General features: G+C 42.9%; 1 protein-coding gene and 1 long non-coding RNA gene across 19 annotated transcripts in view; one reads left to right on the top strand and one right to left on the bottom strand.

The window, feature by feature from the left end:
* UNC5D (unc-5 netrin receptor D) overlaps window positions 1–25788 on the top strand; it is a 599258-nt gene that overhangs the window by 516295 nt on the left and 57175 nt on the right. For 11 of the 15 annotated variants that reach the window (XR_012064390.1, XR_012064389.1, XR_012064388.1 and 8 more), the window contains 3 exons: window positions 8442–8627; window positions 12148–12528; window positions 20308–20392. Coding sequence is in view for 11 of the 15 variants with exons in the window: in XM_072950289.1 (XP_072806390.1) it covers window positions 8442–8627; window positions 12148–12528; window positions 20308–20392 (652 nt within the window). In the remaining 4 variants the exon portion in view is untranslated. The remainder of the gene's footprint in view (window positions 1–8441; window positions 8628–12147; window positions 12529–20307; window positions 20393–25788) is intronic. The other 4 variants (XM_072950288.1, XM_072950287.1, XM_072950283.1 and 1 more) reach the window with 1 other exon arrangement.
* LOC140689449 (uncharacterized) lies at window positions 4118–24928 on the bottom strand. Of its 4 annotated transcripts, XR_012064395.1 has the most exons (6): window positions 24574–24928; window positions 23359–23582; window positions 19199–19477; window positions 6485–6656; window positions 6031–6322; window positions 4118–5542 (listed from the first exon to the last, which is right to left on the bottom strand). It is a non-coding gene; the product is annotated as an uncharacterized lncRNA (long non-coding RNA). The 4 variants fall into 4 exon arrangements; XR_012064393.1 differs by having other exon boundaries at window positions 6031–6656; XR_012064394.1 differs by lacking the exon at window positions 24574–24928 and adding an exon at window positions 23958–24022 and having other exon boundaries at window positions 6031–6656.

Below are 25788 nucleotides of genomic sequence, written 5' to 3'. Positions count from 1 at the left end.
CTGGGACTGAGCCTGTAATATCTCTGAAGTGTTCCTACAGTCAGATGTAGCCAAAGAGTAGGGTCCGTGTGGAGGAAGGCGCAGATGCAGTAGAAAACTGGGATGGAGCAGAGCAGAGAGTGTCTTGAGCTATAAGATAAGCCCCTGCTGAAGCGAACTCAGTACCATTAAAAGGTATTGGAGTGGCAGTACCCAAACTGTTTGGGAAGAGTAACCCATGTGGAAAGTGGTTCAGAGTGAACAAAGACTGGGGCCTGGGTACCAAGTAGAATGAGACGTGGGTGCTTCCTACCAAAACTGAGGTGAAGGAGGTATGGGGGATGCAGTCAGTGAGGCGCGTGAGTGGTTTGGGGAAGGAGTCAATGGAAAGAAAAGGAAGAACTCTTCAGTCTGCAGCCTGGTCACTGGTGATGTCATTACCAGAAAAAGGGAATTCAAGAGAAAATATTTGAAGAGAAGAGAATGGTGAGTTTGTAAGTCAGGTGACACATATGAGATGTTAGCACAACACACAGTTGCGGGATGGTTTTGTCCCTCAAGCAGGAGGAGACAGAGGATGAGGTCTTCATACCAGAGACGAGGCAGGAGATCTTGATTTGGGACTGTTCAGCATCTAAGGAATAGTTAGCTCTGTCTGCATGTGAGCAATTATCTGATCAGATGGGCAAAAAGGATTAGGAACTGAGCTTTAAAGCTCTTCTATAGAACTTGCAGAAGGAAGGGTAGTTACTGAACAAAAAGAAAGAAAAAAGTTGGAGAATTGAATTTAAGGGACTTTTTTTTCCATAAAGGGAGGGTTGGCTGTTCTCGTCTTACTGCTGCAGTGGAACAGAAGAGAACATTGCTGTTCATGGAGTGGTTGTGAACAGTCTCCAAGAAGGAACGGTGATTTGGGCAAAAGTTAGACTTTAAAGGGCAAGAGGACAATCAGATGATACAGAAATAATGAGCTGGTTAAATCCCTCTACAGCCAGGCAGTGGGCTAAGCACATGTGAAAAGAAGTGAAGTAAGTCTGTGGTTCTGATAGGAAAGACATACAGGATATTGTACGTGGGGGAAAAAAAGTACAGTAAAGGAAATATAATATGGAAACATAATAATATAGTAACAACTTCTAGAGTAAAAAATGATTTAAAAAATGGATTTTTTTCGGTTGTTCTGGAAGATCTCAAAGTTACTATCAAGAGTGGTTACTTTTGTAGGGAGGGTATAGCTCAAGTGGTAGAGTGTGTGCTTAGCACGCGTGAGGTCCTGGGTTCAATCCCCAGTACCTCCATTAAATAAACAAACAACAAAACTAATTCCCCGGCCCCCCAAAAAAGTGGTTACTTTTGGAGTAGGGGTAGTTGGAGGTAAATTTTCCCTTGGTGGAGTGTAACTTCATACTTCCTAAAACATTTTCTCTTTGTATGCATGCATTCTGTTTTTTAAAATTATTGTAACAGAAACAGGAGTCAACTTGCTAGAGAGATTATGGAAAACGTAGCAAGAAATGTTTAGTATTTTTAAAAATGCTTTAGTTTCTTTTCAGCAAAGAGCTAAGAATTCCACGGATGTAAAAAAGGCTGCATCTTTGAGAGGTTTATGGGAGAGTAGGCAGGCAGAAGGATGTGGGGGAGGTGATTAGGGAGACCAGACTGTGTTTGCAGGCAGAAGGCAAGGCTCAGGTGTAGAGACAAAGTTTAAAGATGCAAGACCAAAAGGGAATAATGAATGAGGCCAGGTCCCCCGTGGAGGCATGAGAGGGCGGAGCAGAGCTGGCCTGACATGGCAGAGGAGCAGCTGTTCAGGGAACAGAGGAAAGGAAAGGAAAAACACAGGCAGGAGCAGAGGAATTTTGAGTTGTGTGTGGTGGGGAGGAGGGGGTCACACAGGGCAGCCTTTAGTTTTTCAGCTAGAAAGGGGACAGGTGAGAAGTAGGGGTATTGAAGAAAGAAAACACAGTTCAGAGTAACTGTTTTGATGAAAAGTGTTATTTGGTCATAGAACATGAATAAAATAATTATTCAGCTGCAAAGAAGGCCCAGGTGAGTTTGCAGAGCATTGCTTTTTTAATGATACTTGCCAGTATACTTTTGTGAGTTCCTCCAGCAGTTCACGTTGCCCTGGGTACAGGTGTGTAGACGGCAGGGAGGAGAGGCAGGGAAGCCCCACAGCATTATGGTTAAGCCATTTGAGAGTGAAGACAGATGAGTGTTTATATGTGTATGTATGTATAAATGAATCACTGTGCTGTACACCAGAAATTAATCCATAGTAAATTGACTGTACTTCAATTAAAAAAAAAAGAGTAAGTAAACATGTCAGAGAAAAACCAGAGTTCACTAAGTTGCCTACCCCCCCTCAAAAAAAAAGCTATCAGGCAGTGTGATCAGGACAGAGGTTAACAGCTGGATAAAGAATGAGTCAGAGCATCGATTCTGGAGCCAGGCTGCTCGGGATTGAATCCAGTTATGAGGCTTTGGGCAAGGCAAGTGATTTTCTTGCCTCAGTTGACACTTTTTTTGCAATGTTTTTTTTAAACTGAAGTACAGGCAGTTACAATGTGTCAGTTTCTGGTGTACAGCACAGTGTCCCAGGCATGCATCTACATACTATATTCGTTTTCATATTTTTTTCATTAAAGATTATTACAGGATATTGAACATAGTTTCCTGTGCTATACAGAAGAAATTTGTTTTTATCTATTTTTATATATAGTGGCTAACATTTGCAAATCTCAAACTCCCAGATTTATTCCCTCCCACCCCCTTCCCCTGGTAGCCATAAGATTGTTTACTATGTCTGTGAGTCTCTTTCTGTTTTGTAGATGAGTTTATGGAGTCTTTTTTTTTTTTTTAAGATTCCACATATGAGTGATATTATATGGTATTTTTCTTTCTCTTTCTGGCTTACTTCACTTAGAATGACATTCTCCAGGTCTATCCATGTTGCTGCAAATGGCATTATTTTATTCTTTCTTATGGTTTAGTAGTAATCCATTGTATAAATACACCACAACTTCTTTATCCAGTCATCTGTCAATGGAGATTTAGGTTGTTTCCATGTCTTGGCTATTGTATATAGTGCTGCTTCAGTTGACACATTTAAAAGGATACATTTTTACAAGGTTGTTGGAAGGGTGGAAGTGATTAATAAGGATAAAGTTACTAGAACAGTGCCTGGCATATAGTAAGTGCTGCTTAAGAATATGATATTGTTGCCATTCATTCCAGTAATGAGGTTTTTGAGGATGGGAAGTTGGGGAAGCTGAGATGCTGGTCAAGGAAGGGGTTATGAGATTCCAAGCAATGCAGATATAATTGGAATTGCTCGTGATGGTTGAGCATGGCTGCCATTTAAAAGTTACTTTCTTATGTGTTAAATTAAAGAAAAAGCTACTGCTTCTTCATGACAGCAAAATATAAAGAACTCTTAACAGTAACTTCTGTTTCAGCATGCAATTAACTGTTTTGTCACATCGCTCTGTATCTCTAGCTCTGCCTGTGCTGGGTGGAGGTGTGGGGTCCCGAGACGACTGTTTCCTGGCCTTCTGTGGATCCCAGCACAGCAGCTGGGGCTTGAGCTTTCCATTAGCTTAGCCTCTATTTGTGAATATTTATTGTATGGCTCCTTCAGTAATTCGCTGCCTCATATATACACCAATTCAAGCTGCTTGTCATTGCTGCTGCTGTTTTTTCTTTCTGAAATGGGAGCAGTGGTCATTCTGCAGCATCTAATGAGATGAAACAGAATAGCATGTGTTTCAAAAGGCATTTTGCTATGCTCCTTTATTTGTTTTGTGTAGCTATCCTGTCCTGTAAAATAGATTCTAACCTGATATATAGTTAAGCTCATAACATGGGGATTGAGTTACATTTCCATTTGTAAGTGGCATTAATATGTCTTTCAGATGAGAGTCATGTGAAGAAAGAAAGGTGAAGTAAGTAAACAGCCCTTCTCTTTAGGGGGCATCAGTTACTATAAATGACCAGGGGTGATTATAATTCACGAAGACAAGAACTTGTTAATACCTCTTTTTTGAAGTCTGAAGTTCGAAGGGGCTTTGAAAGGTCACTTAGCCCTTCTCACCAGCTTTGACCCAAAAAATAAATTAAATAAATAAAATAACTGCAGATGATTGTCAGGTCGTGCTGGGTTTGAGAGCCTCTGAAAGGAGATTTCACAATCTCCCTCCGCAATACAGTGCAGTTTTTTAACAACTCTTATTGTAGAAAAGGTCATTTTAATACCTAACCAGAGTCCCAACTGCTGTCATAAAAGGCCGTGTCCTCCTCTGCAGCCCTTGTGAGCGAGGGGGAAGAGCTGGTTACTGGCTCATCATAAATGAAGGTTCACTGAGCACCCGCTGTGGGTGTCTTCTCTTACAACAACACTTTATGCATTAAAGATCACAAGGCACTTTATAGCTCTTTCCTCCAGGCCAGATGAACCCATAAACATTTCCTTTCTGGGCTCCTAGTTTCCAGCTATTAATCTTGGTAGCCGTTCCCTGTAGCTCTTGCACACTGCTCCCAGCCGTGAACAGGCTCCTCTTTGTTCCCGGCGAGTTTGGAGGACAAGCGATTGCCCCATCCGTTGTGTTTTTGTTGTTATTTTCTTTAGTCTATAGATTGCACATAATTTTTTCTACCACATGTTGGGTCCTTCTGAGTTTTGCCTGAAGCTTTTGTGACTCTTGGAGAGAGGAAAATAGGGATGAAAACACAGGAGAGACATCAATAACATGTTGACAGGTAGACAGAAAGTCAGGGAAAAGTTCCCTGTGCCCACAAAAGGCAGTATGGCCTGATCAGTCACGAGGTATGAACACTCCTGTTCAAAATCACCTTCAGGAAGCAGACCAGCACCACATGGCATGTAACGGCAGACAGGCGTGAACATCCGTGTGCAGACGTAAAGGAAAGGAGAGTCTGGGGCAGGGGCTCCAAAACCAGCCTCAGACTGCGATTTCTTTCCTACTTCTCTTCCCACAGTCTGAGTCCAAGGCAGGCAGTCAGCAGACTGTCGCACACAATGATTCACAAATTTCAGTGGGAAATTAGAGACAACTGGCTGTGAAGAGTTTAAAGCAGTTAGAATGCACTAGCATTCAGATAATTAAACATCAAAAGTATGATCCAAAATGAGTTGTAGGAACCTAGAGTGTAGAAAACCATGGGTTGGCTGGATTGGCTGGAGTGGCCAGGACAGAGTTGCTTTCTTGGGGGAGGGGGCCCTTGCGCCAGCACCTGACAGACGGGGTAGGTAGAGATGGGTGGGGTCGAGATGTCTACTTGAGGGGGGGTGTGTTACAGTGACCGGTCATTGTAATCTGAAAGGTGCACAGGGCCTTTTGCTAGCAGGGGTCCACCTAGCGGGTAAGTTCATTTCCATTGAATCTGGGGTGGAGGCAGTACAGCCACGGAGAGCATGAACACAGGGATGGACGTGGAGAAAGATGTCAAGTTCTAGGAAGAGTCTGCATCTTGTGGTCAGGTGGCTGGAGTGATTCCCCTGGAAAGGAACAGCAGTGGCAACTAACCTCTTCTGGGGCCAGTCCTGAACAAACATGAAAAGGAAATTGGTTAGTGTTTATAAGCACACAGAAACCCTTATAAGGAAACCCACGCTACTTTCCTGGAGAAATAGATTAGAAAATGGTGGGGCGGAGGGGAAAAAAAGAGAAGAAAAAATGAGATGAAGTAAAAACAGGTAGACAAAGAGCAGAAAAATAATGAGAGGAAGAAGAAACATGATGACTCAGTTTCAGAAGAATTTGCGTTGTGAGTGAGGATGACTGATTAAAGCTCTTGAGACATGCACATGTGGCTTTGAGGACTCGTGTCTACCTCTGTAGCTGCGCTCAGATAGCAGGATCCTGTCACTAACTGAGAATATGGACCATGTGTTAATTCACTTAGGTATCCTCACTTCCACTTCATGGTTGACGTTCACCTAATCCATGTTGAATGAATGAAATGATGAGACCCTGAACCTTCGAATCCCCAGGACAGACTGTTCTTGTGAAACAAATTCACTTTGCTTACCTTTCCGTAGGAGTCCATTGACTTCTGGTTTTTAGATCAGGTGGTCCCACCAAGTGCTTGAGATGCAGGTCTCTCTCCCTTCTTTCCCTACCCTTCTCAAAGCCTCCATATTCATTTTTTAAAATTGTATAATTTAGTATTTCATTCCCTTAAGTTAAATAGATCCTGCAGATATCCCCAGGACAGGAAACGCGATGAGCTGTCTGAAGATTTATACCAGAGTCTGAAGGCATATGTAGGGGTTCTTTCCTAAAACAGGACTTGTATCTGGAGGATGGAGAATTCTGGTTACCTGGGTAGCAAAAGGGTGGAAACATAATGAACAAGATAGGAATCCAAGAATGTTCTGCTTCTTAGTTTTGTTTCAGGATTTCATGTCTAGTGATGTGCATTTTCAGCAGAAGTATTTTCGCCCTCATCGTCCTCTGGCTCCTGATCCTTCCTATTTGAGTACCTGGGAAGCTAAAGATGTCTTTGTCTCTACTTTGCCAGCTCAGCAGCAGAGCAGCTGCACTCAGTGCGCTGCCCGGCTGTTTCTCAGTGTATGCTCAGTTGCGAAGCAGGTGTGTTCTCCCCAGATACACCTTTTAAGACAATGGTGTCATCAGTCGGCAGCGCCCATGGAACTGGAAGGAAGAAGAGGGGAAAAGGCTAATTGGTTTCCATCCAAAGTCCTCTCACTGCTCCTGGTACCCAGGCTTGCTGAACCCGTTGTGACCTGTGTCCTCTCTTCTCTAATCGCTCCCTCCAAGGAACTGAATTGAGGAGAGAGTGGCTGAAGTGTCAGTGGGTGATAGCTGCCCTCCTCACTCCCCATGTGACATAGGCGGACATTGGCACATTGGCGTTGGCATCAGTCGTCATGTCCGTGGTTCTGGGTAGTCAGGAAAACCACCACCAGTGCCTCCATCCCTCTCCCTCTTGGACCATCATGCAGTTGGAACTGAAGCCTAAATCACACCCTGCTTCTCAGTTCATAGGCTGTTGTGGCTGTTAAGTGTCTGATAATCCTCTGACCTTTCAGATTCCATTCTTTGGGATGGCTGTGCTCTCCCTTGCGAATTACCTTTATGTGTTTACTGCCCTATTACTGAACTGGTTCTGCTTGATTTCCTTGTTCACTCTAATTTGGTAGCACCTTATTTTATAGTCCACTAACTTTGTTGAAAATAAATTTACTTTACTTGTACAGTTAGCTCTACTCATTTGATGACATAAGTACCGTATTAGGGCGCAGTGAACACATAGTAAATGGCATGCAATTACAAGGTAAATAAATATATGAAGGGTTTATTTTATCTGCTAAGACCAACAGGGGTGACATAGTAATTACTTTTGGACCTATTAAGTGTACCTACCACATAATCTGTAGGGAAATCATTTATGTAGTTAGCACTTGCCACCTTCCATTTTTATACAGTTTCCAAGATAAGTCCTTTTTCAGGATCATGCAGTCCTGGGTAAACGCCAAGCTGAGTTGCAGGAACTATTATGGATCTCTTCAGGAATGAACCACACCCAGTGTGCATCTAGCAAAAGGGTTGGAAAGTAGCCGCAATGTATCTTGGGGGTTGGGGAGACACCCACATTCTAAATTCAAACTAACGCTTTATTTTTGCTTTGCCCATGCATTCAATAGGATGGAGTAGGAGAGGTATGGGAGAAACAGCATGTGCCCTGTTAGAGACCAGTCCTCTTCCACCAAAAAGTATTAGAGTCGAGCATTTAATTGGCACTAGAAAACGTTCACCATGGACGTAAGAGCACGTGGGACGAAGCCCTTTTCATATCTGGCAACAGAAGGTCGCTCATAATGATTGTAAATACCTTCAACCGATGTTGTCAATGTTCTCTTGAACTGAGTGATGTGTGCCAAAGCTGAAATTCATATTTGTGAGCTCTGGTCTCCTCTCTCTTGACTCATAGACCGTGTGTTACCTTTTCACCTTAGACCGCTGTGGATGCATGCACCCCAGGTCATAGACAAGCAAAGGAGTTCACCCATATTTTGTCATTGTACGTGGACCTCATGTCTTCCCTCCAGGAAAGATGAAATGTAAAGAACACTTGGCAGGGCAGTAGGACTTCCTCAAACAAGCAAATTAAGGAGTTGCCTGTTTTTCCTTGAAAATTATTCTATTCTTTGCAAAATTGATTCTCTTCAAGAATCCATTACGTGGTAAGCTGCCTTCATGCCATTAAGATATTTACCTAGCATCCCTTGGATTTATTCAGGGTCTTTTAGAAACATGATTATTGTGTGAAAGGGCAGTACAGCTGGGCTGGCTGCATCTGTCGTTTTCTCTGAGCAGTAGCTCCAAAAACCCAATAGCACTTCATTTGATGTCCTGGGGTGGCTCTTCGGCTCTGCGCCCGCGTTGGCCATTTAGGATTTCTCTTGTGTCTTTCAGGCATGGAGAATGCCAGCGACATTGCTCTGTACTCGGGCCTGGGCGCTGCAGTGGTCGCTGTTGCGGTCCTGGTCATTGGCGTCACCCTCTACAGACGGAGCCAGAGTGACTATGGCGTGGACGTCATCGACTCGTCTGCATTGACAGGTGGCTTCCAGACCTTCAACTTCAAAACAGTCCGTCAAGGTCAGCGGCCTGGGGCCCCCCAGCCCCTCATCCTCAGGGCCACAGACTGACCGCAGTCATGCAGGACCCTGGTGTTCTTTGGTCCTGTGTGAGGGTAGCTCTGGGCACTAGGGACTGCTGCCAAATTGTCTTCACCCGTTAGGACCCCAGGCTCTGTGGGGTGGTTTGCCCAAGTCCTTGGCTACCGTGAGGACCAGCAGATCTCAATTTACTATTCCCAACCTTTGAAGTGAGGCATTTCCATTTTTGATGTGCAGTGAGAATAACGAGTTCTTTAATCTCAGATTATCCAACTTTCTATTTTAGTAAGCCAGCTGTGGAGATATGTATTTAGTTAACTAAAATACTGATTACCCCAGGCTAAGGCATATTTATGACACTTTATTAGGTGGAGTTATTTTTTGTTGCTTTTATTTTAAAGTAAGTAAAAGGACTTTAGAGGCTCTATGATGGGCCACTTAGCCAGGGAAAAAACGAACTTCCCAGCCTAAATGACTCTCTGCTGTTGCCAGCTCGAGGCAGTCTTGTGTTGGGGAAGGAAAATTTATCATGTCCGACTTTAGCAATGCTCGTTTCTAAAACAGAGTCGTTTCATTCTCTTACACGAACCGACTCTGTCCTGAGTGGGAGGTGGGGATGAGACATGTCTAGCTTTTATTTTAGAAAAAAATGAAACTGTCTGTCTTCTGAGGATGAAGTCTTCTACCTTGACCCTCATGGTCACAACTGTCACCTTTATTTCTGCTTGTTGTTTGTCAGCAGTGCCTGCAGCCCAGGACAGGAAGGCTTGCTGCTTGGCAGTGATTGAGTAGAGACAGGATTGTGAAGTGGAAACCCAAGCATGCTAAAAACTGGGAGACAAGGTGCCCGACCACTTGCGACTCGCTTCTGGCCTCTGAGCTTCAGGTCTGAGTCTGGTCAGCCTCAGATGGGGACACATCCCCTTAATTTGGGTTTAGAGCTTGGTATATATATTTAATTAGAAAGAAATCCAGTGAAGAACTCTGATCATTATACCGTATAAAACAACTAGAACTGTATTTCCATCAGATGATAAGATACTGAGGCCATAACACTTGACCATAGAGGATGTACAGCAGTGTGAGAGGCAGCTTCATGCACAAATTCAGAGGCTCTGAAGTGGGTAGATCTGAATCCAGTAGCTATAAGATTGAATTCATTGTTGATCCTCCCTTAGTCTTAATTTTCACGATGTCGAACGAGAGTACTCCCACCACCTCAGAGGGGTCTCGTGAGGATGAAACTACCTGGCACAACATGTGCTGTAAACCCTTGGCTTATGGAAGGTACTCAGTAAGTGCAGTGAGTGTTAGTCTAGAAGCTGTGTCTCCTCTTGCTTTGGTACAAGATGCCAGTGAGCTCCCTAGAGCGCCAGGCAGCAGGTGGGAGGGGTCATCCCCTGACCTAGGTGTCTGGGGAACGCTGACTTGCAAAGCTCAAACTCACCTCCTTACTGTGGGACCTCTCGGAGGGTAAGTGTATTGTGAATCTGTAAGAATATGTAGCCTTTCCAAACTTATTTTACCATTTTTTTTCCACCAAGAATCTCACAAAACAAGTGCTATGAGCAGAGCCCTTGATTAAAATTCCACCCTACCTTCAAGTTGGCAGCCAGCTTTCCTTAACTGTGGACTCTATCGTATGTACAAACTGTCATAATCAGGCATTTTCCACTTAAGTGCTCAGGTTAGATTAAATCTAATGATAGAAATGTTTTTGCTTCTAGACTTTACATAAGATAGAAGGCTCTTTCCAAGTTACTTCAATATGAATATGAGGCTGAGTGTACAAAGAGTGCAAACCAGAAACAGAGAAGTCATTAAATGTAAAGAATAAACTGCTGTGCTTTGTACAAAAAAAAAAAAAAAGGAGGCTCTTTTAAGAGTAGCCAGAAGTTAAACTACAAGGTCCTCCTGTATAGCACAGGGAACTATATTCAATAGCTTGTAATAACCAGTAATGAAAAATTGACTGATTGACTATGCTGGGTGCCAGAGACGAACACAACGTTGTAAATCAACTATACTTCAACTTACAAAATTAAACTTCAGAAGGTAAGTGGTTGAAAGAAGAGACATAAGAGTCTGGGGTCTGCTGTTTCCTTTGTCAGTGGAAACTCCTGTTCTAAGCTCTTTTCAGATGTGAGATGAAGGTTCTTGCTTCTTACCTGGGCCAACCATAAACCAGAGTAAGGCTGGTACCTGTAGCATTCGATGCAGTTCTATTAAAAAGCAGAGCTCCTTAATTGTGTCTGTGTCTTGGCCCAAGAGCCTCAAACATGAAAAAAAAAAAATGTACCATCAAGGTGCCTTTAGATCTATAGGGCTCTTTCATCTCATTTTGAACCTCCTCCTCTATGATTTTGGATTCTTAGAGCATCAGAACAAAGAGTTGGGAAAAGTCAGGGTTATCGATTTCCTGCTGGCATTGTTACCATTTATGAAAATGGAAAAACAATAGAAGCTAATACAGTATGGCCTAGAATTGTCACATTTTCAAAAATACCTTACTTTAAACATTTTTGTCAGGCCCTGAAGGAAAATTGTTTAATGTGGTTTGGGCTTCAATCTGAGATGTCACGTTGACGGACTGATAAGGGTGGGCGGCTTGGGACTGAGGGTTATTCTGTTATTTACTAATAAATGAGATGACTTCATCACGAGAAAATATCACAGCATTTCTTTTTAATATTTGGCAGAGAAGAAAATTGGTAAGCCTCAACAGATGAGAAAGTCCAATTTCTCCTGTTTTTGTAAGGATTGGGTTTTTTTTTTTCCCATTTGAGTTAGAAAGGAGGCCATTCCAAGCTGCTCCCCTTGTAGGAGCTGAGTCTGACCACCCTCGTGTGGTACCTCCTTTCCATCTCAGAGTCACATATACATTGTTAGAGCAAATTGGCTACTGAGACATGGAGCGATTCGTGAAGTCCCCTGACCCTTTGTGCTCTGAGGACACATCATTTCCTCCCCCAGCTCCAGAAACTGACCAGAATCCCACGTGAGATGTGCTGGCACCAGCGCAGCCTCGGTTATGAGCAGCCCTGCCTCGTCACCACGCTGTGTCATCTCCTGCCGTTTAAAATGAACAGATGTTATTTTCGCTCCGAACTGGCTTACAAAACATCTTTCTTTTCTTCCTTTTTTTTCTTTTTGAAGCCTCTCTTTTTGCCAGTTAAAGTAATCCCATAAGCAGTAACGCCTGAGCTCGTTGTCTGGGGGAGCGGCTTGTTTTGGAAAGATGCCGTGTAAGGGACTCTGGAACGTGAATGATTTTGGTCAGTGATGTTCAGAAAATTGACTAAAAACAGAGCTCCCGAGTCCAAGGCTCTGGTCACTCAGCCCAGGAGAGGAGCTCTCCATGCCTGGGGTGGGTCTGAAGGGCCAGCCCTGACCCAAGCAGCCCGCAGGCAGTGCTGTTGTTCAGCCAGCGAGCACAGATGTCAGGGAGCCGCTGTGATGGTGTGTCCCAGTTTCTGAGTGACAGGTCCGCCTTCTTTCAGCAGGTAACTCCCTGCTCCTGAATTCCTCCCTGCAACCTGACCTCACAGTGAGCCGAACGTACAGTGGGCCCATCTGTCTCCAGGACCCCCTGGACAAGGAGCTCATGACGGAGTCCTCACTCTTTAACCCTCTGTCGGACATCAAAGTGAAAGTTCAGAGCTCATTCATGGTTTCCCTGGGAGTGTCTGAGAGAGCTGAGTACCATGGCAAGAATCATTCCGGGACTTTTCCCCATGGAAACAACCGCGGCTTCACTGCAGTGCATCCCAGAAACAAAACACCCTACATCCAGAATCTGTCATCACTTCCTACAAGGACGGAACTGCGGACCACTGGTGTCTTTGGCCACTTAGGAGGACGCTTAGTCATGCCAAATACAGGTGGGTGGTAAGTGTGCGTTTGTGTATTTTCTAGCTGTTGTTTGATTGTATTATCTTCACATAATTATGTCCCGTGAGATTCATTTTTAAGAGTCTACCATCCCCTTGTCAGGCTCCCTGAGTCGGCTTAATTTACACAGCCAACCAGAATCAGCACTGAGACTGAATTTTGCCATCTTCATCTCAGCGCGGGTCCCACACTCCTTTGGATGCCCTGTTAGGATTGACAGCCATATTGGCTCAGAAGGTTTGAGTGTTCCCCAGAGTTTAAGCCCCCTTGAAGTATATTTCCTAGAACATGATCAGGAAGCACTGAAATCATTCTTTGACATGACTGACAAACAGTTGATAGTGAAGCATGGTTCATACATTAGATAATTTAGTGAAATGACACTCAGAGCCAAGCATCTTCAGTAACTGACCTAAGAAACTGTCAGTGTCTATCAACCTTGCTGTAATGTTCTTTACAAAGAGCAGTGAGTGTTCATTATGGAATTGCTCTTTTGAATTCAAACATCAGTCCCATGGCTATATAGATCTCAAGAGTGTTTCCTTCCTTTTGGTTTGCAAGAGAGTTTCTTGATGTTTTGACAAGGATTCTTAAGGTGTGCAACCCAGATGGCTTTGAAAATGACACTCTTCCTGTGAATGGTCTTCAGAGTTGCCATCTCACTAGGTGGGGTAAAAGAGCAATCTCCTCCGATTTCTGAGCAGTGAGATTTAGGTAATGCTCTGAGTCATCACTGTCAGCTGAGAGGAAAAGGCACACACCAGATCTGCAAGTGTTAGTAAAGACCTAGACAGCATCGAGTCGGGACCAGCAGGGCCTGGGCAGATTTCTCTCTAGGGCAGAGGTAACCCCCCTCTCCATGCACACATTTTATCTTACACAGTGAGTTCTGGCATAGAACTAGTCTGACACGCTAGCTGACCGTCTCAGTAACTTAGTGGACTTGCGCCTGCAGCTTGTTTCAAGTCGATGAATGTTGTCTTATTTTCCTACACCAATCGCTTCCTTCAAAACTTCATTTCAGGCAAATAGCCCTCAAATGCAGCCCCAGAAATGATTTTGTGTTCTAAATTTCTCTAAATCTTCCTTGGGCAGTGATTTAGGATGTGGCAAGAATCTTCATTTAAATCTTTCTGAGTGTCAGTGTGTGATGACAGCCTCCCAGGTGACAATGGGCAGGTTGGAGATCGATGTGGAATGAGCAGGCAGCCATATTCACCAAGTACCTGTTTGGTAAGAATCTGTGAATTGGAAGTGTGGGATCTGGAAAAAGAGAAAAGATGCAAACCCTACCCTTTCAAAGAGAAGAGTGTATTATATATATACCAGAATCCTATGAAGTTGTGTGTTGAGTTTTTAGACATTTACTTTATCTCCATGTTCTTTTTTTTTTATTTTACTTTTATTGAAGTATAGTCAGTTAACAATGTTGTAGCAATTTCTGGTGTACAGCACAATATTTCAGTCATACAGGAACATACATATATTTGTTTTCCTATTCTTCTTAACCGTAAGTTACTACAAGATACTGAATATAGTCCCCTGTGCTATACAGTAGAAACTTGTTTAGCTGTTTTATATATACTAGTGAGTATCTGCAAATCTCGAACTCCCCAATTTATCCCTTCCTCCCCTGGTGACCATAAGTTTGTTTTCTATGAGTTTGCTTCTGATTTGTAAATGAGTTTTTTTTTTTAAGATTCCACATATAAGTGATATCATATAGTATTTTTCTCTTTCTGGCTTACTTCACTTAGAATGACATTCTCCAGGTCTATCCATGTTGCTGCAAATGGCATTATTTTATTATTTTTTATGGCTTAGTAGTATTCCATTGCATACATATATCACAACTTGTTTATCCAGTCATCTGTCGATGGACATTTAGGTTGTTTCCAGGCCTTGGCTATTGTAAATAGTGCTTCTATGAACATTGGGGTGCCTGTTGTGTCTTTTAAGATTCCCTCTGGATATATGCCCGGGAGTGGGATTGCTGGATCATATGGTAAGTCTATTTTTAGTCTTTTGAGGAATCTCCGTACTGTTTTCCATAATGGCTGCACCAAACTACCTTTCCACCAACAGTGTGGGAGAGTTCCCTTTTCTCCACACCCTCTCCAGCATTTATTGTTTGTGGACTTTTGAATGCTGGATATTCTGACTGGTGTGAAGTGATACCTCATTGTAGTTTTGATTTGCATTTCTCTGATAATTAGCAATATTGAGCATTTACTCCATGTGCCTGTTGGCCATTTGTGTGTCTTCACTGGAGAATTGCTTGTTTAGGTCTTATCTCCACGTTCTTACCCAGTGCTTGGCACTTAGGTGGCTCTCAGTAGTTACTGGTTGACTAGGTTGGCCCACACTCCTCTCTTCCCCTCCTCCTTGTGTGTGTACACGTTTACACACGTGTGGAGGAAGTGCCAGCCCTGACCCACCTACTGACTATGTTTGTCTGATGTCCATCAAAGAAAGTGAGTTGAAATCATGATGAAACAGTTTTTCTTCCTTCCCTTCTGAACTGAGAAGCACTTGGGTTGAAAACTCAGTTCTGACAGCCTTGTCTGTGATTCCCAATCAGTTCCTCTGTGAAGGGGCATTTTCAGAACTCCAGACGAGAAACCATAGACAAGATTGAAGCTGTTGACTGGGAATGAGTTGGAGGAAAACTAAGTGTGGGGAATTGAAACATATGCTGTTATTTGCAAAACATAAATGTAAAATATGCCCTGGGGCGCTAAAGAATAAGGAAACAAGGCACAGAAATTCAATTGTTTGAATGCCATCCATCCCAAATTGTTGTAGAGTGCCTGGCAATGATTTGTGAAAAAGTTTGGGGGTGGTCCGCACACTCTGGAAATCATTTATTAGGCAAAATAGGAGCCAAAAATCTCAGGTAGTTGAGCTGTCATAGCAAATAAAAGGCTGTCAAGGTAGCAACTGGAGTTTGGGGGAGGGTCTATTTTTCTTTAATCAGGGATAACTGGTGAATGACATGTTGGAAATGGATACTTCTTTAGGGGACCGCAGACGTAAAGATTTCCCGCAGAGCCATTCATTCTTCATAAAAGGTAACTTGCCACCAACACCACCAGGTCTCATGACCTTTGCCTCTATGTTTGACTGTATTTATTTTCACATACAATTTATATGTTTGGGTCAGGAGATGGAAGGAAGTATGTTTGAAGGATAATCTAGCATTTCTGATACAAGGAAAGATGAAGTCATTTAAAGGTCCAAGGATCCTGTAGATTCAGGCTGAATTTAGGAGTCTTCTGAATAATGTTTCAATCTAAACACAAGGAATTAAGCTGACTTGAAAGTCGTGGGATGCAATTTGCTCTACCAACAGCTCTTTATCAAAAGTCCACACGCAGGTTTCTTCTGATTTGATCTGGGAGTTGCCTGTCAGGCCCTAATGATCTACCAAAGACAGCAGGTCTCAACGCCTGGCATTTTGTTTTTTGAACTCAGAATTTTGAATCCTGTCCATTCATTTCTGATTTATTTTTTGAGTGCTTACTTTGTACCAGCTACTGGGCTACGTATTACCAATGTAACAAGCTATTTGTTTTCAAACACACTGTATGATTTTATGTATTTGAAAGTTTAGAAAAGAGAAATGAATCAACATGTCAGAAAGCAGATAAATGATCATTTGGGCTAGCAATTGAAGAACTGACATCTAAAGGGCACGAGGGACCTTTGAGGCAGTAGACACGTTCTGTATCTCAATGGTGATAGTAGTAACAGGAGAGGATATGTTTGTCAAAAACTCATTCATTTGCCCACTTACATGGGGTCCATTTTATTGCATATGAGTTATACTTGGAGAAAGGAAAAAGGAAAGGAGAAATGGGAGCACTGTAAAACTATTCTTTGGGGTTAATTGCCTAAGATAGCATCATTTCTTGATGATGGCCTTGGGTGCTTCTATATCAAAAGAATAGGGCCTCTGGGTAGTCTAGGAGAGAGGCAACAAAGTGCAACGCCAAGCTAAGAGAGATATGTATTCAGGTTGACATCCACACAGCTGAATATTGTGTGTATTATAACTTGTTGCTCACAAGAGAAGGATGTAACAGAGGCCATTTGATGTGACAACTCCATTTAAGGAGGAATGGAAAGTTAAAGGAGGAGCCCCATCCGAGGCTGCTAAGTATGGCAATTATAGTTCTACTATTGACGTTAAGGTCCAGAAGCTAAATGGATACCCTTGGGGGAAACCTGTAAGCAAGATAGAAATGGGCCTCATTCTCAGAGCTAGTGAAAGATACTGATAATAAGTAGCATGCGGCTGAATGACGTTCAAAAATGTGAATCACACATAACGTGTTTGCAGTGAGTCTTGGCATTAGTTGATTCTTTTTAATATACTTTTGTTGAAGTATAGTCAGTTTACAATGTGTTAATTTCTGGTGTACAGCACAATGCTTCAGTCATACATATACATACATGTATTCATTTTCATATTTTTTCACCATAAGTTACTGCAAGATACTGAATATAGTTCCCTGTGCTCTACAGAAGAAACTGTTTTATGATTTTGATATTTTTATTTATTTTTTTACATCATGTTATTCTCTTGCAACTCATTGTAGTTATTGTATTTCCAATTATGGTTTTCTCATTTCTCTAGCTTCCTGTTCCTTTTCTATTTAGAGTAGACCTTTCAATATTTCTTTTAGTATAGCTTTAGTATTGATGAATACTTTGTTTTTGCTTGTCTGTGAAATTCTCTCTCCTTCTAAAGGGTAGTCTTGCCAAATAGAGTATCCTAGGCTACAGCTTTTTCTCATTCAGGACTCTTAATGTATCTTGCCACTCCCTTCTGGCCCACAGTGTTTATGTAGAGAACTCAGCTGAAAGCCTTATGGGGGTTCCTTTGTAAATAACTTTGTTTTTCTATTGCTGCCTTTAGAATACTTTGTCTTTAACTTTGGCCATCTTAGTTATAACACGTCTTGGTGCGAGTCTGTTTGGATTCTTGTTGGGGACTCTGTGCCTCTTGTACTTAGTATCTGTTTCCTTCTTTAGGTTTGGAAAGTTTTCAGTCATGATTTCCTCAACTACCTTTTCCATCCCGTTTTCTCTTCCTCCTCCTTTGGGGACCCCTATTGTGCCATAGGTTGGCATGCTTTATATTCTCCCCTAGGTCCCTTATATCGTTTTTATTTGCATTGGTCTTCTAAGTCACTGATTTGTTCCTCTGCATTATCTAGTCTGCTTTTGACTGCCTTTAGCTCAGCTCTTATCTCAGCCATTGAGTTTTGTTTTTAATTGGCTCTTCTTGATAGTTTCAGTTTCCTTTTTATAGTATTCTGTTTCTATTCATAGTCTCTTTTAGTTCCTCCAGTGCTTTGATCACCCCCTTTTGGAAGTCATGATCTCGTAGACTATTTCAGGGGATTTCTCTTGTTCTTTTAATTGGGAATAGTTCTGCTTCTTCATTTTACTTGTATTTCTCTGGCTCTGTGGATTTAGGAGCATCAGTTATCCACTGTGGTCTTGAAGGGCTGCTTCTATTTAAAGTGGGAGTGCTCCTGTGTATACTGGGTGCATCTAATAGTTTTGTTGTGATGGCTGTTACTATGTGTGGTTGCCACATCTTCCATGAGTGTCGGCTGTTGTCCCTTTGACCTGAGGGTGTGGTTGGTGTTGAGCGGGGCCTCCTTTTCTGTTCTGTAGTTGTCATGGCCTTGAGTGGGGCTGGGTCTGCTCCCCTGATGCTGGAATAGAAGCTTCTAGACCCATTTCTGAGCTGTGGTGTGTGGTAGGCAGGTTTGGAGTGCTTCAGCTGGGAAGTGTCCTCAGTGGTGTTCTGTCACTTATTATGCGGGCTTACAAAGTACTCTTTGTTGACACTGCCTTTGTCCCTGCCTTAGCTGTGGGAATGTCGGCCACCTTCTCTGGTGGAGCCAGCAGTACAGATCCGCCATAGTGAGCATGCAGTCACACACCTGAACCTGGGGTGCGCCACAGCTGGGGGCACAGACCCCAGCCCTGCCTCTGTGTGTTGTACAGTATGCCGCCTGTTGTAAATACCCACCCCTGCCAAGTGCACCAGAACGCTGCTCACTGCCTGTATGACCCAGAGGCCAGGGTCCAGAGAGCGCAAATCCACCCTCTCTGCCTGGGGCTATAATCAAATCTGTCTGGCCTGTGAAGTTGCAGGCCGCTCCGTGCAGCAGTGATGGCTATGACCAAGCCCCACCGCTCTTCCCGCAAGAACACAACAATGGTACGACTACATTGTGTCCCTCCCCTCTCCCCAACACACACCCCAACAGTGGTGCTTTTTTATGTGGGGGGGCAAGGCTGTTTTGTCCCACATACCGCCCCAGCCAGAGCTCACACCATCCTCCAGTCCCCTGAGGCTGCCTGGGCTCCTCACCCATCTCCAGCAGCCAGTCGGGGCTCATCCCTGCTGGCTTGCATCTAGGGCCGCGGGTCACAGGGACAGTTGGTGTCAGTTTCCCTTAGTTCTGTCTGCCAAGTGGTTGCCACTTTCTCCTCCAAGCTTCGGAAGCTCCACTTTTGTCCCCACTGGCCTTCCGGCTGGAGAGGGGGCATCCTGGTGCGAGGGTGCCTTTCTTCCTCTGCTGCCCTTCCTTGCAGGACCAGTCCTGCACCCGTTTTCTTTTTCCTTTTTTTTCTTACCGGATTTTGTGACAATCCTCCTGTATTTTGAAGCCTCTTAAGAGACACTTTTCCAGAGTTCAGTAGGTGTTCTGTGCAATCTGGTGGGTTTGTAGATGTAATTCTTGGTGTATTTGTGGAAGAGGGCGAGCTGGGAGTCTCTACTCCGCTGTCTCCGACTCACTTGTTCATTCTTTGACTCTGTAGCAGCAAACAGGCACGTAGAAGGGGACCAGTAAGCCTGCCAGCTCTAGATTTAAATTATCAGCAACCTGAAAGCTTCTTGTGTGATTCCGTTAGCTAGAAGGAAAGGAGAGAAAAAAAGTGAACCCTGTATTATTCAAAGAAAGGGAGGGTCTCCTGAGATTGTATTTTGTAGAGATCTTACTGGGTCTCTATTTTGTTTCTTTTGATAAACAAACAAGAAGTTTCATGAAAGAATCTCTGCCCTCTCTGGACTCTGCTCTTGGCCAAAGTGAAATGTTTACTTCACAGCATTCAGGACGAAAGAGGGGAATTCTCAGATGCTGTGCCAGGTGACTTCCTGTGCCCTCCCGTCCCTTGGTTGTATGGTTTTACTGAAGTAAGGTTACTGCGTTGTTTTTTTTTTTTTTTGCAACTTGACAAAATATACCATTCCTCTGGTCACCTCCCTAAACTGACTTCAAGGTGCACCATTTGGAAGGTAATTACATAGCAGGCTCCAGCAACATGTTAGAGGGCTCACCCATTATCCCAGATACCTTTTCAGGAAGCGAATGGATAGAGACACAATAGAGAAACACACATTTAAATTTTAGAGCCGGCTAACTGATAGGCTGAGAGATGCTTATGTGCCCAGGTATGTTTGATAGTGTCTGGTCTCAGACACCCCATCTTACAAGAGAATTTAAAAATGCTGGGAAGACTTTAAGTAAAAATCTCATTTGAGTACACAATTGAATAATACGCCCTTCTTTATGTCACTTTAGGAAACAGTGTGTTCTTTGGCATCATTTTGGACTTTATGAACTCCCAAGCCTGGCAAATATTATATATAAACTGCTCTGAGGCCTTCTCTCTTTGAGAGCATTTGTAAGGTGCTCAACCGAGGGGCTTCACCACTAACCTCTTGGCTTTTTCTGTTTTAGGAGTGAGTTTACTCATCCCCCATGGCGCCATCCCAGAGGAGAATTCTTGGGAGATTTACATGTCCATCAACCAAGGTGAACCCAGGTAAGAGATAGAGAAGGATGGCATGTTAATGACATCTTAAATATGAAAGGGAACTTGTACAAAAAAAACTAAGTTATTAAGATAACGTAACATGGAGGTGTGTAGGTAAAAGAGTGAGCTACTTGACTGTACAGAGGGAAAAACCAATTGTAAAACTTCTGGCTGTCCATCTGTAGGTACTAACCCAGGTCACCAACATCTAGACACCAAATGTAAACCAGTAGAGTGGTTGGCAAGTCAGTCAAGGCCGCTCCACAAACACTGACGGCCTTCCTCTCAAAAGAAAAAAAAGATCGTCCCAGAGGCAGTCCTTGGTGCTACGCATTATGCCGATGCAGAGAGGACTGACCTGTGACCTTTTACCATCAACAGCAGACCTGCTGGAAGGCCGAGAGACAATTGCTTAAGCAATTTTTCTCAAAGAAAAAGTCTACACTTCAGTAGCTTTCAGGTGTGACAAATTTCAGCAGCATTAAATTCAATTACGGGAACAAATACAAATCTTGTCGCATACTCTTTTAATGAAAGTAGTTGGTTATTTTCCCAGCGCGACTGTATTTGTGGAAATGTTGCCTTCCTCCACACGAGATAAACCGAACTCCTCTTGAGAAAGCAATTTCTCTCATAAACTGGATCTATACCTCTGGCATTTTCAGTCATAACATCTTGGTTATTTTAGAATAGATTTTGTTGTTAGCAAAAAAAAAAAAAAAACCCACAGTGAAAGGAAAAACAGTCAGAGAAACAGATGGTTCGAGCAGATTTTGATAGCTATCTCTGGAAAAGGATTTGTTGGTACCCAATGGTTTTAACTTTCTGCTCCACAGGACCTGAGGAAAAGGTAAGAAAGGCTCCGCTAGCTGGCTGGCTGTGAGGCTCGTAGAGGGTTTGTGGGTAATGCGGGCGCTCATAATACATTCCCTCCGTCCCATAGACCTGGCTCTTTCACCTGGAAACATACTAGTAGTGTTTCAACATCTCCACTTGGCTAATAGGGGAAAACCAAGCCACACAGAGGTCTTACTCAAAATCTCAATTAAGCAGACCTACAATTGAAGGTCTCTGGATGATAAGTCATCTCGTTTTTTCTCTTTGGTTGATTTGTGTAAGAAACTGTACCTGTTTCAAATAGAGTTTATGTTCAGTTACCCATTTGCTCTTAAATGTTTGAGGCAGAATCCAGTCAACCTTGCCCGAAATTCATGGCCTTCTGCAAACCCTCCCCACTGTGTCCTGCTCCCTGTGTGGTCCTCAGTCCACTGAGCCTACAGATTCAGCTTCTTTCTCTCAAACCCATCCCAGGGTCTTCCACCCCATTAGGTGAGAACCAAGCTAGGGGCTAGTTCACATTTTCAGAGGCACCTAATACACAACTCACCTCAATGCTTATCTCTTACTAGAAGCTTCATAGGAGGGCAGAGCTAGAATGTGTCCTAAGGCATCAAACATACAGAGACTTAGAAAAATGGCTCAAAAATGGGGGAAATATCGCTTGGGAAAGCGTGCAGTTGTGAAAGAAGAAATACACAAAAATTCACCAGAGCCCACGCAGACTTTGAAAAACAGGTTTGGCCTCATGTAGTCACCCTCTGCTAAGTTTTTTAAGTTCCACGTTAATCAGTTTGGTTTATCCATCCACATCTAAGGTGCAGGTTCACTGCTGCTGCCTAGGAAGGTGGAGGGAAGCAAGAACAGTTCATCTAATACTCAGTGAGGTGTGTGTGTTCCTCTCTATTTAACTGAGTAAGAAATAAAACTACAGGAAGCACACATTTCTTTCCATGCTACTGAAACCTTCCCAGATGTTCCTGTCTCTCAAGGAAATGTCTGGCCACTGAGCTGCAGCCCACGTGGCTTCTGTGGCTATTCTCACGCCGTTTTTAGGTCCAAACTCTATACTTACAGAAACGCTAAAAACAGCAAATGCCTTTCAGCTACTTTTGTCAAGCTCAGGTGAATTTTTCCCCTGCTCTGAGGCTGCTTGGATCTGAGTCCTGCTTCTAATCCTGTGGTTAATCAGAAGACTGCTGCTAGGGCTGTTTGGTGTCATCTTTTATTTGTAAGGTCACTTGAAAACCCATTTTCATCTTACACTGTCTGTCATTCTGAGCTTGTGCTCAGAATAAGGTCTGTCTCCTCAGAGTTCATAGAGCTGGACCAGCACTGGAGAGGTTCTTCTGTCTTTGCCTCTAGACCCGTCACAGGTGTGAGAATTGGCTTTTCCAGCTCTCCATCACCTCTCTGTCCAGAGAACAACAGTGGGATCTGCCCAACAGCACCTTCCTGCTGTGGTTAAAGTCTGGTGCATTTTTTTCTGTCAATACATTTCTATTGCTCCTTTCCCAGTTACATCCCCGGTGTAGTGGGGTGATGACTAGGAGGAACTGTAACTGGTAGTGTTGATCTAAATTCTGTACCACAGACTCAAAACAACCTCCTGTATTCAAATAGTCTCAGATGGATATATTTAATATTTTGTTAAGTTTTAAGTGAGGTTGGTTATTGTCTGAATTAAACGTGCCCTGTCTCTCTTGGGACATCCTACTTTGGTTCCTGGGAAGCCTCCAAGAGGACACTACTTCCCACTAAAGTGAAATGTTGCTTCACTTCCTCAATGTCCCTGCTCTGTCTACACTTTCAGACTTAAACAGCTATCCTAATGAATCCTTTCTAACCTCCTCTAGCAGTCTGGACCTTTGGTTGGTTACAATGCTGAAGAAATTAATAACTGTTACATTTCCAAGGCTGCAACCCTTCTAGTGAACCGTTTAACAAAAGGTAATAATTACTTACCTCTGTTTTCATATAACTCGTAAAGTGCTCTCATGTGCATTTTACTCATTTAAATTCCCCAGTGATATTCAAAAGAAGAGGGGTTTTTACCAGTTTTAGAGATGAGGGGAAAAAAAATCTAAAAGGTGAAGATTCCAAGAAGCAAGTTTGCTTTTCAAGGGTGTGTGACTTACTGGCTGAGCTGGGATTTGACTTCAGGATCTCTGCCTCCAGTTCCAGTGCCCAAGGACTAAAGACGCCACCGCTCCTTGGCGTGGGAGGCCTTAAGGAAACAGCTCTCTGATGCTGCATTCCAGCACTTGGCCCCTATAAAGCAGCATCCTCTGGTTGATCCATAAAAGCACCGAGAATCAGGCAAGGCGGGAAGGCAGGGCCAAGTTGAACATTTTGTAGAAGTCTGTAGGGGTAAAGTTGCTGCTGTTACATTACAGTTGAAAGAAGAAAGCCTGGGAACAGGTCTCATTCCAGTGCTCAATCTTAGGAGACATTTGCACTCAGTGGATGAGGGTGTGGGCTTAGGCATCTGAGCCCTGGGTTCATACTTAAGTTAATGAAACTCTTTGACTCTGTATCCTCATCTGAAAAATAATAGTAGGTACCTACGTTATAGGGACATAGTGGCACTGCATGGTATACAGTGAGACAAGGGTTTCAAAGATGATAAAATAAGAAAACCCAATTGATACTTTTATATTTGATTAACTATTCTGCCTACAGTATATCTTTTCATCCTTATATCAATCTTAGATGGTAAATAATGTAATTATCCTACTTTTATAGATTTGAAAAGTAAGACCAAGGTAAGTAGTTTTGTCTTAGGTTGTAGCAGGATTAGGCATATTATTCTTGAGTCTGGTGAGACAGGGCTTATACATAACAATGGAAACACCATGACACAGAGGGGCCCAGATTTGGGGAAGACAGTAATAACTTTGTAATTCAATATGGAATTACCCTGCAACAGAGGATTTCACAGAAAGCAATGGAAAAGTAGAGGAAGCCCTTAATCTATTCTAAGGGTAGATTTACAGTGGGTAGTGAGGAGGGTGGCTTCTAGGAGAGGTCGCTTGAGCTGAATCTAAAAGATCAGTAGAAATCAGACATAGAAAGGGCTGTGATTCAATGACTTTCAACTCCAGGATCCATTTTCCAGTATCTATATGGTATCGGGGGTGGCACACGAAAGAGGAGTCTTTAAGAGTGGGTAAATCCAGGCATTTTAAAAATTTTTATGTATTCTTTTTCAGATTCTTTTCCATTGCAGGTTATTTTAAGATACTAAATATAGTTGCCTATGCTACATAGTAAATCCTTGTTGCTTATATATTTTGTATATAGTAGTGTGTATCTATTAATCCCATACTGCAAATTTATCCCTCCCCACTTGCCTTTAAACCATAAGTTTGTCTTGTAGGTCTGGAGTCTGTTTCTGTTTTGTAAATTTGTAATATTTTTTAGATTTCATACATAAGATGTCTTTCTCTTTCTGACTGACTTCACTTAGTATGATAGTATTTAAGTCCATCCATGTTGCTGCAAATGGCATTATTTCATTCTTTTTAAATGGCTGAGTAAATATTCCATTGCTTCTTCATTCATCTGTTGATAGACATTTGGATTGCTTCCATGTCTTGGCTACTGTAAATAGTGCTGCTATGAACATGGGGTCCATGTATCAAATCCAGGCATTTTCTCCATTTTGAGGTCACTCTGATGCTAGACTATTGTCTTAAGCAGCTTCGTTCCAACTCTACCCCAAGCCTTCTGCAGACAGAAGGAAGAGTTAGGGTTCATGCACTGCTCCATTCACAACATAGAGGATGCTTTGTGATGTCACAGGGACAGGAACTAGTGAAGCCTCACAGGAAGGCAGTGGCATAAACTTGGGGCTGTCAGCACTATCTGCTGGTGACAAGCCCTTGGGCTTCTCCTGGATTAAGGGTATTTAAGCAGCTGGCTCAGTGCCAAACGTGGCCTCCTTGGCTGCAGGCCTGGTAGAGCAGGGAGCCAGCAGTAGCCGTTCTCAGGACGCCTGTCTCCTTCCCCAGACTTTGAAAGATTTTGGGGTCTTTTCCTTTTAACATTTCTTTAGGAGCTTTTGAGAGGCGGGACATTTTTTGTCCTTTCTAAACAGGTTTTGATAACTTTATTAAATTAAGGTGTTAAATAAACATTTCTCTAGTGAAGACAAATGGCCGATAGGCACATGGAGAAATGCTCAATATCACTGATTATCAGAGAAGTGTAGATAAAAACTATGTATAATGAGGTATCACCTCACACCAATCAGAATGGCCATCGTTAAAAGTCCACAATGATAAATGATGGGGAGGATGTGGAGAAAAGGGAACCTTCCTACACTGTTGGAGGAGTGGAGCCATTATGGAATGTAGTATGGAGATTCTTCAAAAAGCTAAAAATAGACTCACCATATGATCCAGCAATCCCACTCCTGGGTATATATTCAGAGGGAACCTTAATTTGAAAAGATACATGCACCCCAGTGTTAATAGCAGCACCATTTCCAATAGCCAAGACATGGAAACAGCTTAAATATCCATTGACAGATGACTGGATAAAGACGTTGTGGTATATTTATGCAA

This window comes from Vicugna pacos, chromosome 26, assembly GCF_048564905.1.
Source record: "Vicugna pacos chromosome 26, VicPac4, whole genome shotgun sequence".
Taxonomy (NCBI): Eukaryota; Metazoa; Chordata; class Mammalia; order Artiodactyla; family Camelidae; genus Vicugna; species Vicugna pacos.
This window is presented reverse-complemented; position numbering and strand designations above follow the sequence as displayed.